Consider the following 20,978-nt stretch of genomic DNA (forward strand, 5'->3'; position numbering starts at 1 on the left):
GTTCGGGGTGGACGGCCCCTCCAAGTATCACAGTACCAGAGGATTTGCCTGGACACTTGGGACCGAGTTCTCACCACAAACAGATAAGACAAAACAAATGTTTATTGCTGTTGCTAAAAGACTGTGCTGTATCTAGTGACCCTAAATAAGAGAGCATTGTTTTAAGCTGGGGAACCAGGTTAGTTGGCCAGCAGCTGTTACAGAGACTGATTCTGATGTGTAGTTAGATCCCTGAAATGGATAAGATTTTGTTTATATGATTTTGGTTTTATTTCTTAAAAATAACAGTGTGGGAAATACTGTAACACTGAAATGAGTGAACTGCTGAATGAAAGTATCTGAGTACCTCTAATCTACACTTGTTAAAGCTGCAGTACCTTACTTGGATGAAAATAAAGCAGGCAGAAGCCTGAGTTAAGCAGCATAATACTTTGCATGATCCTGTTTTTTTGTATAAATAACCCTAGAAGACTGTGTCGGGAAGAACTCAGACAGACGTCAGCGCTACAAAAGAGGGGCGTTTGTCACAATATATATGTGTGTGTGTGTGTGTGCATGAATATAGTGTTTATAAACACGTATACATCTATATTTGAACAATTATTGATTATTCTATGTATTATGTCAGTTATGATTTTGTTATATTATTTTGAGACGAAATCGCCAGTCTAGAGCCGCGGAAAGTACTTTTATCAGCGACTTATTGGGGCTTACTGAATAGCAGTAGACCTTTTTGGCGGAAAGGCCTCGATAAGTGGCTTATCGGGGTTAATTATTTATTTATGAAATGTTTTACCAGGAAGTAATAAATTGAGAGTTACCGCTCGTTTACAAGTATGTCCTGGGCACAGTTAATTCTTAAGAGTCCGCCAACAGATTGCCGAGTCCACGGATTGGATTTTAAAAATCCGTCCCCGGGTTGTATCCAATGGCGGATTTTGATGAATCCGCGCGGATTAAAACCGCCCAAATCCGTCCGTGGATTTTACACTGTGAAAAAGATTTTTGGGGTATCATCAGCGAAAATCCGGGAAATGGATTTTGCAGATTTGCCAATCTCTAGTCACAACACCAGATTGTAATAGAGCAGGCCTGCACAACACGTGGCCCACGGGCCGCATGCGGCCTGTCTGCACTCACTGTGCGGCCCGTGGCGGCTTTCAGCTCTCCCCCTCCTTCCCTCCCAAGTCCCCTCTACCCCTCCTCCTCCCTCCCGAGTCTGCTATCCTGCTCCCGCTCCCCCACGAGCCCGCTCCCCCAAGAGCCCGCTCTCCCCCTCCCCCAGGAGCCTGCTCTCCCCCTCCCCCAGGAGCCAGCTCTCCCCCTCGAGCCACGGCAGCAGCACGCTCTAGCATTGAGGCCTGCTGCTTGCTAGAGCGTGTGCGTGAAGTCCTGCTCCTGCTCTGCCGCCTCCTCCGCAGCAAACCAAGGTAGGGGGGATGGGGGTCATTGGAGGTGCTTGGGGTCATTGGAGGTGCTTGGGGTGATTGGAGGTGCAAGGGGGGTAATTGGAGGTGCAAGGGGGGTGATTGGAGGTGCAGGGGGGTGATTGGAGGTGTAAGGGGGGTGATTAGAGGTGCAAGGGGGGTGATTGGAGGGGGTGATCAAAGGGGGTCATTGGAGTGCAGGGGGGGTCATTGGAGGTGCAGGGGGGTCATTGGAGGTGCAGGGGGGGTGATTGGAGGTGCAAGGGGGTTTATTGGAGGTGCAAGGAGGGTCGTTGGAGGTGTAGGGGGAAGTTGTTGGAGGTGCAGGGGGGAGTCGTTGGAGGTGCATGGGAGGGTCATTGGAGGTGCAGGGGGGGTCATTGGAGGTGCATGGGAGGGTCATTGGAGGTGCAGGGGTGGTCATTGGAGGTGCAGGGGGTCATTGGAGGTGCAGCGGGGGGTCTTTGGAGGTGCAGGGGAGAGAGATGTGTGATGCAGGGGGGGGGAAGTGATGTGAGGTGCAGGGGGGGAGTAATTTGAGGTCAAAGGGGGGTGATTTGCGGTGCATCGGGAGTGATGTGAGATGCAAGGGGGGGAGAGTGATGTGAGGTGCAGGGGGGAGAGTGATGTGAGATGCAGGGGGAGAGTGATGTTAGGTGCAGGGGGGGAGAGTGATGTGAGGTGCAGGGGGGGAGAGTGATGTGAAGTGCAGGGGGGGAGTGATGTGAGATGCAGGGGGGAGAGTGATGTGAAGTGCAGGGGGGGAGTGATGTGAGGTGCAGGGGGGAGAGTGATGTTAAGTGCAGGGGGGGAGAGTGGTGTGAGGTGCAGGGGGGAGAGTGATGGGAGGTGCAGTGGGGCTGGGATGTGTGTGGTGTGCAGGGGGTTATTGTGTGTTTGATGTGGAGGGGGAGTATAATGTGTTTGGGTGAGGGGGAGAGATGGGGGTATGAGAGATAGATGGGGAGTATCGCAAAAGTTGATAGTGAGGGGGTCTGGGGGAGAAATGAGGATGATAATGAAGGGTGGTGGTGGAGATATGAGGATGATGATGAGGGGTGCTGGGGGAGATATATGAGGATGATGATGATGAGAGGTGCTGGAGGAGAGATGATGATGATGATGATGATGATGATGATGATGATGATGATGATGATGATGATGATGATGATGATGATGATGATGATGATGATGATGATGATGATGATGATGATGATTTTACCATTGCGGCCCAAATATTTTTCCTTGGAGCAGTTCGGCCCTTCTCACTTTCCGAGTTGTGCAGGCCTGTAATAGAGGAACATATTGTCTTTAGATGCAATTTTTTATCATTGTTCAGGGATATTGGAATCACCCATCAGCGCCGAACGGGGTAATGACACTAGCGTGAGCTCATCTTTTGTATACTAAATACGCAGATCAGGTGAAATTTCAAACACCGAATGGAATCGCTACGTACGTACTGCTGCGGCCGAGTTTATTCGAGCATTTGCCCGTTCTCGGCTGCAGCAGTAACCTGGCGCGCGCCAGAGGGTGCCGGGCGCGCGCCGAAGACACGGAGGAGCGCCCTCCGATCGGGGCTTTCTCCCTCCCGCTGCCGGGTCCGCCGGGTCCCCCGGAACCCCCTGCCGCCGTCCCCCACATCGCGGGACACCAGGGCTCCCTCGGGGAGCCCTGGACGCGCGTGCAGGGGGCGCAGGCACCCGATGACGCGTGACCGCGCGTCGATGACGCACGGCACGCCGAGGGAGTGCGGCTAGCATGCCGGGGCATCCCCAGGCTTGCGGAGCTAGCCGCACTCAAATAAAATGTGCCGCCTCTGTAACACTTTGCACGGTCTGAACTCTAATTAATATTGCTAATACCACTTTGAAGGTCCATTCTTGCACCTTTAACACACTGCGTCTCTAGATTGTAGGTTCTTATGAGCACGGCTATCGTTACCTCCGGTTTCTGCATGTCTGTTCATTTGAATTGTAACTCTGTTTATATAATGATCAAAACTCTGTGCCCCCATTTTACCGCACTGCGGAATATGTTGGTGCTTTACAAATAAACAATAATAATAACAATAATAATGATAATGACTCAACTGGATCCCATTAAGAAAAATAACTTTTTTATATATTAATGTTAAAGTTTAAAATTCTGAATAATGCACAATTTTGACCAAAAATACTATTTATAAATATGAAAAAAAAGGATTCATATTTTCTGAAATCAGAACTAGTTAGGGTTGGAAGGTGATTTCTCCAAAAATACTGGAGAAAATGGTGAAAGGTGTGACGCGCTCGAGACACAAACACGCTCGAGGCACATACACACTACATACACACACACACCTCTCCGCTCTCTGCTCCATGCTGTTTCCTCCTTTCCTTGGCAGGCACCTAACACCTTCTCTTGATTAAATGCATTACCTAGCAGCAGCCAATCAGGATGGAGGAAGCTGCCCAGCCTCTTAGCAACAGTCCTGCTCTCTCCCTTCTCGGGGAAATCCCGTGGCCCCCCCAAGCCGGTCAGGTCACAATGTACAGAGAGGTAATACCGGTATACAAATACAGTACACGTCCAGAGAGGTAATACCGGTATTACACATACATGCCCAGATAGGTAATACTGGTATACACATACATGTCCAGAGAGGTAATACCGGTATACACATACTTGTCAAGAGAAGTAATACCGGTATACACATACATGCCCAGATACGTAATACTGGTATACACATACATGTCCAGAGAGGTAATACCGGTATACACATACACGTCCAGAGAGGTAATACCGGTATACACATACATGCCCAGAGAGGTAATACTGGTATACACATACATGTCCAGAGAGGTAATACCAGTATACACATACACGCCCAGAGAGGTAATACTGGATACACATACATGCCCAGAGAGGTAATACTGGTATACACATACATGCCCAGAGAGGTAATATCGGTATACACATACACGTCCAGAGAGGTAATACCGGTATACACATACATGCCCAGAGAGGTAATACCAGTATACACATACATGCCCAGAGAGGTAATACCGGTATACACATACACGCCCAGAGACGTAATACCGGTATACACATACACGCCCAGAGAGGTAATACCGGTATACACATACACGCCCAGAGAGGTAATACCGGTATACTCGTACACGCCCCGAGAGGTAATACTGGTATACACAGACACACCAGAATTACCTTTCATTTTGTTCTGGACAGTGTCTAAATATTGGACAGTACGGTTCAATACTGGACACCAGGCAACCTTAGAACTAGTAACGTTATTCTTGAATGGCAGTTCAATTACTACTTATATATTTCTGTACTGTATTCCGATTACAGTTGTGCCGTGCCTCTTGCTAAGGGGAACTGCAGCTTTAATGGATACTACATATTCACCAAACAGGTTGAACTAGCAAATGATTGACTAGCAGAAAGGATGTACATTACTTTATTTCAGTGTCTGTAAGAGCTCAACCTGGAAACTCAGAGAAAGACCCAGCACTAGAAGACGTTCTTTTTCATAACAAAAGGAAAATGAATTTGTGACTTGGGAGGGATTCAACTGGGGAACAAAGGTACGTTTGTTCCTTTTAAAGTATCCTTTAAAAAATTGTAACCCGTTCACTGGCAGAGGGTCCAGCAACGCATTGTTGTGCGCACACAGTTTATCGCGCACCCTGATGGCAGTGAAAGGGTTAATCACACAGCATTGGAAAGCATATTTTGCTATTAGCTGAATTATTATTTCTCACAGTCTATATGTATATGTGTGTATATATATATATATATATATATATATATATATATATATATATATATACAGTGGTTGACAAATCACCAAAAATCTACTCGCCACACAAAAAAATCTACTCGCCACCTAGTACCAAACGTGTGCTGCTTGGACCAATATTTACTCGCCCGGGGGTTAAATCCACTCGCCCGGGGCGAGCAAATGTATAGGTTTGTCGAACACTGTATGTATATATATATATATATATATATATATATATAAACACACACACACACACACATAAACACACACACACACACACATACACACACCCATACATGCACACACATAGAAGGACAGGTACTTCTTGGATGAACAAACAGTTTGTACTTTATTAGATATCTTAATAGTTGTTTCAACCCCTGAATATTCAGAAAGGGAGCTGCGCTGATGTGTCTTCATTTGAACGTAAATCTTTTCAAGAACGGGCTCCATTGCATTGCATAGTGACCTCCCGTGTGGTAAAGCAAAGTTTCAAAATGTTGCTACACATTTGCTTAACCATGATTGCTCTGAGAGACTGTCTATGTACCTATGGAAACTATACAGTATGGTGGGGTTTTGTTTAGCACAAATTGCTCTGTTCAGCTGTCTATCTTAGTTGGATTGCATATCATATGACTAATGATTTGATGTCATAATTATTTAATAGATTTACAAATCGAAAACAAACTTCACCCTGTCATTAAAATTAATGATACCTTGTGTTGTCCCTGGGTAGGCTACCTGAACACATTCATACTACATACAGTATACTTTCATTAACAAGACGGTTTACACCTGGATTTTTCAAGCTGAATGTAAAAGGTAATAAATACACAGATACCCAACAAGCTCTGAGAAACCACAAATACTACCACATAAAATATATATACGTAATTGTCAAAAGGAGTGCTGAATGGGCGTTGCTAAATGTATACAACAAGCAACAAACAAAGATGCCCTGAAGTGGCAGCAGGCTTAAGACGCTTTGGCCAAAGGGTTAAACTAAATGACCCTTTTTCAAGAGAATATATAGGCATTGCTGTGTATTTTTGTCACATTGGAAGTAGCTTTGGGCATCTTTGTTTGTTTTTCTAATGTAAACGGGACATTATTAACAAGGTAAAACTGCCCCCCCCTCCCCCCGCAGAACAATACCCCCAAAAGTATATAAGTTGCAAGGGTTTTCTGAGCTACTGATATTAGATATATGTCTGTGTATCAAGTAGGGAGATGATATTCCGACTGTGAATAGCAGTAGTGAATGTTTAAGACCTAGAAATAAGGTAATCCAGTCTTAAGAAATGTATGATCATAATTGTATGTGATTCTGTCCGCTGCTATATGGGGTCTCTCATCCGACAGACCAAGGGGCCTATTCACTAAACAGTGATAAGTGGTTTATAGTACTATAAATGCCCTTATACCGCGATATTGCCTGTTTTGCTATTCACTAAGCAGTGATAACAGTGCAGTATCGCGCTATAACGGCTTTTTAACGAGCATTAACACTATGACCACAGAAGCCAAAAAAAACCCTCACTTTTTTTATAAAATGTTGCAATATTTTGGCGCCAGGACTGATACAGGAGGCCGGCGGAGACCCCCATAGACCTGTGGGGACCCACAGGGACCCCCAGAGATCTATTAAAAAGAAAAACTTCTGCTAGTGAAATATCATTGAAAACAGCGGCCTTTACATTTGCCCCATAAATGCACACTAACTTCAGACTTTGCATCCAAATTCTTCACCCGCCACCCTCGGCACTTGCAGTCACGTGACTCTCCGTCATTGATAACGAAAGGGGATACGTCTCCAATAGAAAGATGAGCAGGAAGATAATGATGTACAAGGTGCTAGGTCTTGGCGACCCTGGAGGGACAGACCCCATGAGGGAGTAGCTATGTCTTACGGGCACCCCAAGGGTGAAATGCCCCGCCGGCTGCACAGTGGGTGGGAGAGAGTGTATGATGAACTCTACCTGGTACATGACAAGGGTCACTGGCGTGTCAGCCGTTTTCCTTCAAAAGCACTCACAAATGGAAGTATGTGGGTACCGAGACTGTTTATGAGTAATTGCTTCAAATGCTAAAAAAATCAATAAATATTATATATATATATATATACATACCTTCGCTACATCGATGTCATCCTCCTGATTTGGACCTCTGGCGAACAGGACCTCCTACAGTTCTATGACAACTTCATTACGTTCCACCTGACCATCAACCTCAAACTCACCCATTCCCCGGATGAAGTACATTTCCTAGACACCACCATTACTATAAAGAACAACCAACTACAGACTTCTGTATACCGCAAACCTACAGACAGAGACAGCTATTTGAGGGACAACAGCTTCCACCTGACACACATCAAACATGCAACCATCTACAGTCAAGCCATACGATACAACCGGATATGCTCCGACACAGCAGACAGAGACCAGCGGATTAAAGCCTTGAGATCAGATTTTATAAACTGTGGATATAACCACAGAATTGTAGACCAGCAAATTCACAAAGCCACCAGAATACCAAGAAGTGATCTCCTTGAATACAAACAGAAGGAGACAAGCGACAGGGTACCTTTGGTGGTCACATATAACCCACACCTAGGAGCCCTACACAAGATCGCCAGGAAACTACAACCCATCCTCCACGAAGATACAAGACTGCAACAGGTCTTCCCTGAAGCACCCTTATTATCATAGAGACAACCCCATAATCTCAAGAATATTATGGTGAGGAGTAAAGTATTCAGCAGTACAACTGAATGCGGGACGAAACCATGCCAGGACCCAAGATGCAAAACCTGCGCAATGCTCTACACAGCGGACACAATACAAATACCACACAGGAATCGGGAATACAAAATCAGAGGAAGGTTCACCAGTTCCTCCAGCAATGTCGTGTACCTCATCATGTGCATGAAATGCCCAGGGGCCTACTACTACATAGGTGTGGCACCTCCTCCCAGAGCTCACTCCTCCCCCTTCACCCTTTAAGTTGGAAGGTCATTTCACTTGCTGCAGGAACAAGACCCATTATGGTTCCCCTCTCACAGAGGTAAGGGGAACGGTTCACAGTGTAGTGTAGGACCTGCATTATCTTGGTTATACCTTGACGTTGGTATGCAGGCTTATGACGCCTTTGGCCACAGGGTTAACTAAATAACCAAGTATTTTATTATTATTGAAGTATTTTACTCTATGTGTTTTGTCAATTGGATGCAGCGTTGGGCACCCCCTGTCTCTTGCCTACTACTACATAGGTGAGACGAGACAGGGGCTAAACAAGAGAATGAATCTGCATCACTCACGGAAAAAGAGACAGTCCTGTCGGCGAACATTTCTCTGACACTGGTCATAGGATGAACGATCTGAAGGTGGCCATACGCAAAGGTAATCTTAGAACACTGAAAGAGAGATGGTTGCATGAATACAAATTTATGCAACTGTTCGGGACACTTAGCGGTGGCCTAAACCGAGACCGAAGTTCATGAGTCACTACTGACACAAGAGAACTCTCTTCCCATGAGTGCTAAAGGCCATGTGTCTATAAACTGTGCTATATGAATGCACACACAGCTGTCTCTTACACCTACAAATACACTACGTAATTCTATCCCTATATACCAATAGGTACCACATAGTATCTACACACACCAATAGTAATGCAACACCATCTTACATTTTTACACATACCATTGGTATACACTCTTGTGTAAAGTGCTGTATACACTGTGGGCGCTGTATAAATTTATATTTACATAGAGTACATGAACACACACACACTCTTACATCACCAACATTCAGGGACCATTTAACAACTCAAGTCATAAAATTGCATACTTCAAAGGGGGAGGGATAGGCTTCAATCACAGATCACATTCCAGGATGCACTGTTTTAAAGTAAAAACCCTTTCTTGCATTATCCATTGTAACACGGCCGGAAGAAGAACAAGAGATCAGTGTATCTTGAAAGCTCGCATAAATAAAAGCATTTCGTTAGCCACAGAACGGTATCGTCTATTCGTTTTTGCTTTTATATATATATATATATATATATATATATATATATATATATATATATATATATATATATATACAGTTGTGTGAAAAAGAAAGTAAACCCTCTTTGAATTCTATGGTTTTACATATCAGGACATAATAACAATCATCTGTTCCTTAGCAGGTCTTAAAATTAGGTAAATACAACCTCAGATGAACAACAACACATGACATATTACACCGTGTCATGATTTATTTAACAAAAATAAAGCCAAACTGGAGAAGCCATGTGTGAAAAACCAAGTACACCTTATGATTCAATAGCGTGTAGAACCACCTATAGCAGCCATGTGCCATGTAAATCCTCCTCCCCATAATATGCCATGTAAATACACCTTTGGTAAAATAGGTGAAGAACTGTGAGTGAGTGCGTCATTGCGTTGGAAGCTGCGCTACTGGAGGTCTCCTGAGACATGATCAGCTGTTTCCTGTCTGTTCTTTTTTGAAACATTGCACCATTTGATTGAGATCTGAGGTTCCTTTTTGACGGTTAATTTCCTCCTTCAGTGCTCAAATTACGGTGGCTCATTTACCCCGGTCATGCTGGGAAATACACCCGCAGAACATCGCGGAGGTGTTCACCTTGACGCCGACCGGTAAGGTACTCCCTTTAGCATTTGCATATATATCTGGCTTTCACTGCTCACAGATACGAGGCGTCCAGCTGACAGTCGCGCTACAAGCATTTTCAACTGATCAGCAATACATCTGGGCTTACGTATACAGGGATATACCAAATAAGTATACATGGGAAGGATGTTGATCCAGGGATTAATCTGATTGCCAATTCTTGGAGTCAGGAAGGAATTAATTTTTCCCCTTAATGGGGTTTTTTGTTTGCCATCCTCTGGATCAATAAGTAAGTATAGATATAGAATAAAGTATCTGTTGTCTAAATTTAGCATAGGTTGAACTTGATGGACGTACGTCTTTTTTCCACCTCATCTACTATGTAACTATGTAACTATGTAACTATTATCGTGAGAGTGTGCCATCCATCTACTTACTGGAACTAATTTTGCATTGCTTCTATTTGGAGTTTAAAGTTCTTCACCTATTTTACCAAAGGAGGATCTACATGGCACAGTTATATACCAGACTCATTACAAACTGATCTCACCTCGGGATTAACCCCTTACTTGCTGCAGCATCCTTCGCTATTCCTTATTACTTCCTTTGTATTTCTTGTTCATGAGCATTTTATTCATTAAGGATTGTCATTTCCACCTTCAGTTCTGTTTTATCATTTACTGATTCCTTATTAAATTGTTACTATATTATATTTATCTCAGGAGTGTGCGCTCACAGTTTTGTGTGTGTGTGTGTGTGTGTGTGTGTGTGTGTGTGTGTGTGTGTGTGTGTGTGTGTGTGTGTGTGTGTGTACTACTGTATGTTAAACTGAATGGGAGGAAGTCTGTATCATAATATGAACTGAGACCTTAATTCATTTTGGAGGGATCTCTATTGGAAATGCCCACACAATTATCTTGTTTTCCTCCCCCAGGAAATTGTACTTTTTTGCATTATTCAAGATGAAGATTACATTCAAAGCTGTGGTGACTGCTACAGGACTAGCTGCTATTCTGTTCCTGCTCATCCATCATAAGAAAGTGCAGGTAGTGGCGGGTGCTTTGTACTTAAATGTCAGTAACAATTCAAATTAAAAGTCCCTTCTCCGGATATTCCTTCTTTGGCCCAAATCCACAAAGCTCTGGTAAATCAGGGCTCAGTCATAACATCATGTGATCAAAATCAGCAGCGAATGTTACGTCCCTGAGGTTAATGCCAATTCACAAAGCTAAGGAGAGAGACAGAGCGATCCATCATAGCTTATCAGAGTCCCAAGTTTAGTGTTCCCTAAGACAGGGGGACTCAACTACAATCCTCAAATCCCCCCCCCCCTAACAGGTCAGGTTTTATAATATCCCAGCTTCAGCACAGGTAGCTCAATCAGTCCCTGCTTAAGTACAGCTGGCTCAATCAGTCCCTGCTTCAGCATAGGTGGCTTCTGATTGAGCCATCTGTCCTGCAGCTGGGATAGCCTTAAAACCTGACCTGTTGGGGAGGGCGGGTCTTGAGGACTGAGGTGAGAACCCTTGCCCTAAGAAATACAAAACAAATTCATTTTTCCCAAGATACAAAAAAATAGAACTGCTACTTGAAGGGGGATGCCATTTTTCAAAGACGCCGATTACACTGATAATTGATGTTAATCTAAAACAGCTTAACGCAAAACAGCACAATAAGTTAGAAGGTCCCCCGTGCCAAAGAGCTTACAGTCTATAAGGTGGAAAGGGGAAATAAGACACAAGAGAATTATTGAAGGCTGGTGTTCTAATGAGCCATTTTATTGATATGTTCACATGATTAAATCTGCCATCTTCCTTTCAGAGCGCAGAAATAAAGTACCTCTTTCAATTGTGTAATTCTGACCAATCTCACAAAGAAGCGGACAAAAACTCTGCTCTCGATAAAATGGAAATAGATCCGAGAATTGAAGAAATCTTCAGCAGAGTCGACCAGCTTGTTCCCAAGGTCATTCTAGATGATCTGAACAAAGCAACGAGTGCAGAAGACAGCAAAGCCACCATTGTGAATCAGAAGTCCAAGTACTGCCTTGGGGACCAGTTACATGTGAGAGTAGCGGCTAATGATTATATGGGAAACATGAAGACTTATGGTGGAGATTATCTCAGGGCAAGAATCTTTTCCCCTGATACAAATAGCAGTGCAAGTGGGAACATCACAGATTTTAACAATGGGACCTACCTAATAAACTTTACTTTGTTTTGGGAAGGTAGAGTTCACATTTCAGTTTTGTTAATGCACCCAAGTGAAGCTGTTTCCGCCTTGTGGAGAGCGAGAAACCAGGGATACGCAAATATCAAGTACACCGGCAATTTCACCAGTGCCACCGAATATGCCAACAGTGAATGTGGCTTCCAGCTTGATACAGAAGAGGATCTGTGCCGGTTCGTAGACCGGAGAGATCAGGAGGCTTTTTACTGCATCAAACCTTTACATTTCCACTGCGAGGCTTTGACCCATATGAACTCCGTGAACCGAAACCACTCGTACTTATCTGAACTGGAGCAGAGTCTTCTTAATAGGTAAATTGGGTCCAAAAAGCCAATGATCTAAATGTGAGCGAGAGTTGCCTGATTTATTTATTTTTTTAAATCTTGCAGGAAAAAAAAATTGACTGTTTCAGAATAAAAATGACATGGGCTCTGATATACAAAAATGTGAGGAACTTATGTTGAGATTCACTATGCTCCTATACAGATTATTGTACCGCTTAGCTCACTACCGCCTATTGACCTGAAAGGCAGTTAACGAAGGATAGTGGTGCGATAACCAATATCTGAGCTGAGTGAATCCTCCCTCAAATGCTCGTTTTAGATGCTTATTCATCCCTTCATCCATGTGGACTGACCCTGCCATTATTGTATGCAAAGCCACTTCTGACTACAGCACAAAATAAATGAGAATTTGTTTGGTAGCCTACACTAGAATGAAATTCGCCAAGGAGAGGGGCTGAAAGCCGCTGATCTATAAATTTGTCATAATGAAAGATACTGGGCCATATTTACTAAGAAGGGCTAAGGCATGAGAAACACGTTTTATGTTGAAAGACGCCATACTGTATGGGCCAATTTAAGTGAATGCGCAATAAAGCACCATATTTAATAAATTGTGGTTAATCCATAACACATCCTCCGGCGCTGGAAGACACCACTGATCCCATTCGCTCCACTGAGCTGGCCTCTCCTCCTTCTCTTACTGTGCACCCCAAAAACTGGAACAATCTACCGGAGACTCTCTCTGCCGCCACCAGTCTAAGTTCTTTCAAAACTAAAGCTGTCTCACATTATAATCGGGTCTGTAACATACGCCTATAATATATATTATCTCTAACTGTGCATGCTATGTCTTGTATATAATATATACCCTGTTCACTTATATAACTATATATTGTAACCATGTTTTATTTGTCATCTTAACTCTATGCCCAGGAGATACTTGAAAACGACAGGTAACTCTCAATGTATTACCTCCTATTAAAACATTTTATAAATAATTCCTTTGGCTGGGCCATATTTACTAAGTTTTGTGGAAGAAGTCTTATGGAGTAGAATGGCTTAATACATATGATCCCTAATATTATTATTATCCAAGACTATTTACTGTCTTGCCTTCACACTATAATGTCAGGGTGACCTCAGCTGAAAGTTCATCCAGAGAATATTATTCATGAGTTGGTAATGTGAATTTTATTTACTATCATTTCCCCCTTAGTACATTTTAATTTGGTTTCCTTCAAACTCCTGATTTACAGGTCAAACATTGGTGTGGAAGTGTCCAAATCGTTCCAGCCCATCAACGTCTTCAGCTGTGGCAGTAAGTTTCATAATGTATTTTCTACCGGTCAGGTTATTAGCTCTCATACAGTAGCATTCGGCATACCACAGCCACAAGAACAATGCACTAAGAATACATGTATCAAAGCCATGAATTCCTGACTCAAAGGGCTCCATGCCCGAGAAGTGTGAATACAAAAACTGTTGTATTGAAATGGTAATAGCGGTATTAACACAAACCTGATTGATAATGGTATCAATATTCAGCTATCATCCTACATGTTCTTTTCCTAGTGCTGTTCCACACAAGTCATCCATAGCAAATGTTGACCTGCAGATATTTGACAAGGCGGTAAGAGAATGGAAATAAGGGAAATGTTTTTTTTTTTTCCTGAAAACACTGGCGAGGGACTTTCTTACTGCGGCAGAGCAGTTTCCCATACAATTAAGAAAAAAAATTGATATTGCTACGGTAACATTAGCTATTGTTACAGCTCAAACTGCTGCAACAAATGATCAAAAGCAGGAAAGTGTTAGAAAGATCTTGCACTGCTTGGGAGGTGGGCTAAAGCCTGCTATAGAGAAGATACCAAAAGATGCTTTAAAACTCATTAAAAGGAGCTTTAAGAGTTGAATAACCTTTTTTTTAAATTCAGTAAGAGTTATCTAATACTACAGAACTGATTTTTTTTTAAACATATAAGATTTCATGTTTTGCTGCTTTAAACGTATTCATGCTGGAACGTCCTCAGACCTTCCTGTACTGGGATCATGTGATTGCTGGTTTCTGTTCAAGTCCACAGACCCCTGGGGGCTGCAACATCAATTGCATTTAAAAATGAGCAAAACAATTAATTGGGCATCCACCAGTCCTTGTGACCCCCAGATTAATTTATCACGGTAATGCAGTATGTCCCGGAATAATGACCTTATCATCATGCACTAGACTAGAGCAGGAGTGGCCAACTCCAGTCCTCAAGGGCCACAAACAGGCCAGGTATTCGGGATATCACTGCTTCATTCTGACTAAGCCACTGATTGAGCAACCGGCGCTGAAGAAGGGAAATCCTTAACACCTGACCTGTTCATGGCCTTTGAGGCCTGGAGTTGCCCACCTCTGAACTGGAGTGAAACAGGAATACATTTTGGTGCAGCACAGATTGCTACGTGAATGTAATATTTCAGTAAATGAAGAACATGTATGTGTGTTAGCTGTACCAGATAAGAAGAACATTCAGGCCAATATCTATCATTTCAACCCCTTCTCTTTCAACATTAATTTGTGTGACTCCATACTACACGACTCTTCCCTAACTCTAAAAAATGTTACAGTCAGTCTTCAACTGAGGCACTCATTGAGCAACCTGTGCTGAAACTGGGATATCCTGGGGTGCTCAAGGACTGGAGTTGAGCAGATACAAAATAAAAAGTCGGACGTCTTTTTAGAAAGGAAAGGTATAATTAACATGAGATTGATGTTGATCTAGGGAGTAATCTGATTGCCATTACTGGAAATGTAATGTTCCTCTTATGAGACATAATAATGTTTCACTGGGGATTTTCATTTACCTTCCTCTGGATCAATATACTGTAAATACAAATATAAGATGATAATCTCCATTATCTTAAGTTAATATAGTTTGAAATCTCTGGATATATGTCTTTATTCAACCTCATCTACTTTGTAACAATATGCTCTCATAGCTGGAATATCAATAATACACTGCAGGGGATTGGTTCCAATCAAGAAACCCTCTATATTATTCAAAAAGCCACCCAAAAACAGGAAATAATGCCTTCATTTTAACTTTTTGTGGGCAAGCATGTCCTGCTTTTTGTTTTGTGATATGAGGCAGTTGATCTGTTTTTAGTTCGTTCCAGTTGTATGTATTGTGATGTGAAATCACAACGTCCATTTTTATGGCAGAGATGTAGAATTATACTTTAAATTAAGGTATATTATAAACATTTCACTGTTTTTGTCTTTCCTTAGAAAAACTGGTCCCATCAAAAGAAAGATGCAAAAGAGATTCCTACTATCCAATCCCAGGTGGCTATTTCTCCCACAACCTGTGGAATCCGATTCATTGTGAAATGACAATATTCAACAACAATGAACAGATAAAAAGCTTCCTCAAGGGGAAAAAAGTTTTCCTTATTGGGGATTCAACAGTACGTCAATATATGAGGCATTTCGCAGAAGCAATCAAGAGTAAGTGTTATGATACGGGAAGAAAAGTCTACTTACATATTATGTAGAAGTTAGCGAGGTGCAATTATTATTATTATTAGTATTATTATTATTATTATTATTATTATTATCATTATTATCTATAATTCAATGAATGTACTAACATACCTAAAGTATGCTGACAGGGCTTTTAAGTAATAGTGCTAAAATAAAAATTACATTATATGCATATTTGGTCACGTTTAACATGGTTTCCACCAGGATCTTTTTCTTTAGAAAGTATCATGCTTCACTCATTTTTAAATTTTGTCAGGCATACACAGAAAACCTCTCTCAAATGTTCAAAGAAACCAAAATAGCCACGTGTTTGTTTTAAGCATGGTTACATATATTTAAGGATGATATTGCCAAATTGTTCTCAAAATTTTTGTTTTGTGAGCTCACGTGAATTGCTCCTTAAAAGGGGTATTGTGATTGTGGATTCTGAGAAACCACCAAAGACCTGTGGGTAGCAGATCCCAACATGCACTCCCACAAACCATTCAAGCAAAGCCCTTCTGTAAGAAAAATGTATAATACAATATATTATTGTACTCACATTTTGGCATTTTAATCAAAACTCCTTTTTTTTTGTCAGTTGTGAATTATTTTAACCACACAGAAGATGAGATGCAGTCCTGGCAGAAAACACTTCTAGCCATAAACCTGGAGAAGTTTATCTTTGTCCAGTGGAAGAAACACACTTTTCCATTTGTCAGACAGGCCTTCTACTCAATCAAAGAGGTCGCCTATATTGCCCGGCAAATCGATCAAATCGGTGGAGGAGAAAATACCATCATTATTCTCACCATGGGCCAACACTTCCGACCATTCCCCTTCCGTGTTTTTATCAAGTCTGCGATAAATGTCCGCCGTGCCATAGAGCGTCTCTTCTACAGAAGCCCCCGCACTAAGGTCATCATCAAAGAAGAGAATGCCAGAGACATGGACATCAACATGGAGAGGTTCAGTGATTTTCACGGCCACATCCAATATACGACACTGAGGGACATTTTTAGTGGGTTGAACGTTGGGTTTGTTGATGCTTTGGATATGACTATAGCCTATGACTCCAATGTCATACATCCTCCAGTAGCAGTTCTTGAGAACCTCATAAGCCTGTCCTTCTCACAAGCCGGTTAACTAGGAAAATTATTGTTTGACTAAAAATCTGTCGGCGAAATTCACAAACCCAGAAAGATTTGCTGAGATTTCTTTCATGTAAAAGTCCACAAAAAAAGGCAAGTTCGCCCAATAAATCTGCAAGGTTACTTCACCAACTTGTAAATGGTCACATAACTCTCTATATGCTGCCATTTAAGATAAATTCTTACAAAAAGTGTTGTTTTTTTAAATAATTTTGTATACATTCCCATGTCAAGGAGGCTGCTTCTCAAACTGAGAGAATTCTCTCAGTCAGTGTGATAGAAATGCATTTACAGACATAAGTAAGCCTGTCCCTGTTTTGCAACGTCTATTGAAATTACAGTCTCAGGAGCAATATAAACTAAAGGCAGCGATCATTTGAAGAGGTCAATTGATGCAATAAAAAAGAAAAGTTACCAGGCATATTTTTATCAGGTTTGTAGAAAAAAGTTTTTTTTTTAGTGGGGAAATTAACTTGCACCTGGTACATTCAGAACCAACACCCCACTACTGTACCCCAAATCCCTACCCCTTGTGCAGTGTTGCTATGGGGAGTGCACTATTAGGGGGGTGCAGCATGACTCATAATTCCCCTCGAATAAAAATCATTTAATTATCAAAGAAACTAAAAAATGGAAATTGAAAATTGTCCCATTTATGTCAGGAAGCCAATAACACTGGCTCTGTCAGATGTTTACAAAATGTGTTTTGCGATGTAAGGCAACTTTTACTTACTGGTCAGTATGTTGATGGCTACAGTAAAGTTGAATCAAATTGGTCAATAGGTGATACAGTATGTTGTGAATGGTTCATAAAGGGTATAAAACAGTTTCTCATGTAAAATAATTGAATTTCTATTAAAATAGAAAAATGCCACTTGCCTGCTTTGTCATTTTGTTCTGTTTTTAACTGTTACAATATTAAGATATAATTTTGTATTCTTTGACTCCAACTAAAACTGTAACTGCAAAGTGACAGATTTTTTTTAACTGAGAGAAGAACCATTAGTCATCCTGACATACATACAGTACAGACACATTTAACCCATTCACCACATGAAGTCATTTAATTACAAGCAACTCTGGCCCCTCTCTCTCAGCCAAAAGACCCTCAATCTAAATTTCTATATCAGTCCCCCCTTTTATACTAGAAAATGTTTATTTTCATTGTATAAAAATGTATAAAGTTCCAGCACTTGTAGGAATCGGTTGCATCATCAGCCAGAGGAGCAGTGTCCCAAGGGGTTCTGAAGAGGCGGTGTGGAGTAGAAAGTTCAGAGTTATATAAAGGGAGAAGAATGTCCTTGTTTGCAGGCCTTCTTGTTGGAGAGTGAGGGAAGGCCCAGAGATTGCAAAGGGTACGGCTAATCAAAAGAGAAGGAAAAACAACAGTTACAATCATGACACATATAATAGTTTTGCCCCCATGATAACCATGACAGAGTTGTCAAAAATATTCCAGACCAAGAATCTGGTAGTGTGTGTGGTTGGAACATCATCTCAGAGGAAAATAATTTTCACACAGGGATCTTTTATACCAACATACATTGATTAACAAATAGTTATCTACTTGACTCAACCCATTCATGGGTCCTGTCACTGCCCATCAATCACACGATTTTTGTTTTTCTCTGGTCTCAAATTTTCATCCACATGTTAGGAGTTCCTTTTGTAGGGTTTGTCTTGTGAAATCTTCATCCTCTGTGGTGGTGAGTGCATCATCATGTGTTGGCATTATGAGTACTTATTGGATCATAGGAGTCTCCTTTTTCCTGATAAGTTCAGTAAAGTGGGTGTGGACTGTATCACTTCTGAGGGGCATTGCAGTTGTGACTGTCCTGAGAGCTTTGTTGAAAACCATCTTGATACAACTAAATACTAAAAACATGACAAGAACAGACAAGACAATCGCAGTCAATCCTTGCACAATTTTTGATCTGAGTATTCCGAACCAGTCACCCAGTCCCAAATCCCATCCTAAACCTTTGTCTCTCTTAATTTTACCTGGGTTTCCTTAATATTCTCTAGATTGTGTTCAATTTCCCCTCATCTATCTTTGATCATTATACAACACTGATCACCCACCAAAGTGCACACTCCTCCCCCCCCCCCCCTTTAGGTGCTAGCAATTACAGTAAGCTAAAGCCATTCTATTTTTATAAGGCTACTGCTCGTATCTGGACTTGTTCTTGGGTTAGTCTTTCAATAGCCTCCATGGACTGGTTTAACTCATAAATTATTACTAGGGCTAGCCTGTTTAATTTTATAAATAGTCTAGCTACACCTACCGGAGATACTAGAGACCCAAAGAATCATTCAGAGCAGCTCTCTCTGCAGCAGATACAACTCACCGGGTAAGGCCTTTTCAGAGGGTTGTTCATTAGATCACCGTCTAATTGCCCATTTTGTGAATTTTTGTTATGACAGGTAATCAAGGCTTTCTGAATACCGTGATAGCAACTCTCATAAAAACGGCGATTTAAATTGTCCAGCGATTTTTTTTAAGAACCTTTAGTGATTAAGCCCCTGAGAGTCCAAACTGAGTCACAGGGAAAGTGTGTGTGGAAATAAGGCAGGCAGAATTAAAGAGACCAACTTTTTTCCTTTTCTGTTCCCTGTAAACAAGACTCAGAGTGTATTAAAATATTCTTTAATGGATTGTAAACAGACAGTCTGTGCAAACCTGTAGGCACCGGTATTTCTGCTGGACATTGGAGTTCAAAGCAACCAGAGGGTGCCTAGAGCTGTGAATAGCATTTGTTCATTGGAGAAAGGTGGAGTACGAGGTCCGGAGATCAATGGCAGTCCTCCGGGATGCCACTTGTTCTGCCAGACCTAGTGGAGCCTGCCCAGTTGGTGGCATTGGGATGGCTAGGGGGGAGGGGGGTATGTGTCAGACTTGCGCATGCCCTTAGCTTTTTCGAATTTCCTGCTGACCCTGCGTTTCTTGCTGGGTCGGCTCCAATTGGCTGCTTGGGAAAGTTCGCACACGCTGGATGGCTGTCCGCTCTGCTTCTATTTTATGAATGAAGCAGAGAATACTATAAGAAGCCCTGAGCCAATCAGATGGGGTGTTCCCCTTGAGTCTGAGGCGAAAGAGCTCTGGCGGGCTTTTCAAAGATGCTTCGTTTGTAATAGCAATCCAACCGCCTTCGATTTCAAGCCTGAAAAGCCTGCCCGCCAGAGACTAAGGGCAACATGCAGTATGCGGCGGAAAGGCACTTCTCGCCACTTTTCCACCAAAAAAGCCTATCCGTATTCAGTAAAGGGCGAGAAAGTGGCGAGATTAAAAAAAACGCCAGTATGGCTGGCGGTTTTTTTTTTTCCGCCAGTGGCGAGGCGAGAAGGCACTTTCCGCCGAAAAATGAAACATTTTCCGCCACGCTGTATTCTAGTAGAGGCGAGTAGCTAAGCGGAGCTATTCGCCACTCTAGAATGGCGTTTTGCTGGCGAATCAGCCACGCAAGAAAAAGATGGCAAGTTTGTGCTGAGAGGCAGCGGATGAGCGGCGGATGCTTGTTGATATATATTTTGTTAGCATGATGTCAATGGGGCTAACACATATTACTTTGTAGTGTTCATTGTGCTGTGTTATAAAAACATGATTAGTGACATTAAGTACTTCATGTAATTGTCAGAATAGTGTAACCGTTTACGTGTATAATGTTTAAAATATGTAATTTTTCACTGCTATGAATAATTAAAGAATAGATCAATGTCTTATTAATGGTAAGTCTTTGGCTAGTGTCTTAAAGGAACACTTCATATAAGATGCTTCATGTGTGTCAACACAACCAATTATATAGTTAAGAAACATGAAATACATTATAGTAATAGCAACTAGATATTAGTGAATGTTTGCATGTATTTCATAATGATTTTAATGTTAAAAGCATGTCTGAAGTCACACATTATGCATGTTTATAATATTTACATGTTTTATAGTGAATACCTGTCT

General features: G+C 41.9%; 1 protein-coding gene across 2 annotated transcripts in view; it reads left to right on the forward strand.

Annotated features, from left to right (window-relative positions):
* The window catches only part of LOC142496964 (NXPE family member 2-like), an 80,854-nt gene extending 63,019 nt beyond the window's left edge, over window positions 1-17,835 (forward strand). Inside the window, exons 1-6 of one of the 2 annotated variants that reach the window (XM_075604098.1) lie at window positions 4,654-5,014; window positions 10,789-10,900; window positions 11,676-12,394; window positions 13,624-13,685; window positions 15,639-15,857; window positions 16,474-17,835. In XM_075604098.1, the coding sequence (XP_075460213.1) occupies window positions 10,817-10,900; window positions 11,676-12,394; window positions 13,624-13,685; window positions 15,639-15,857; window positions 16,474-17,018 (1,629 nt within the window). In that variant the 5' untranslated portion in view covers window positions 4,654-5,014; window positions 10,789-10,816 and the 3' untranslated portion in view covers window positions 17,019-17,835. Of the gene's footprint in view, window positions 1-4,653; window positions 5,015-10,788; window positions 10,901-11,675; window positions 12,395-13,623; window positions 13,686-15,638; window positions 15,858-16,473 lie in introns of those variants that run through there. The other variant, XM_075604099.1, reaches the window with a different exon arrangement.
* The last annotated feature ends 3,143 nt before the right edge of the window (window positions 17,836-20,978 follow it).

Source organism: Ascaphus truei, chromosome 6 (genome assembly GCF_040206685.1).
Source record: "Ascaphus truei isolate aAscTru1 chromosome 6, aAscTru1.hap1, whole genome shotgun sequence".
NCBI classification, from domain to species: Eukaryota; Metazoa; Chordata; class Amphibia; order Anura; family Ascaphidae; genus Ascaphus; species Ascaphus truei.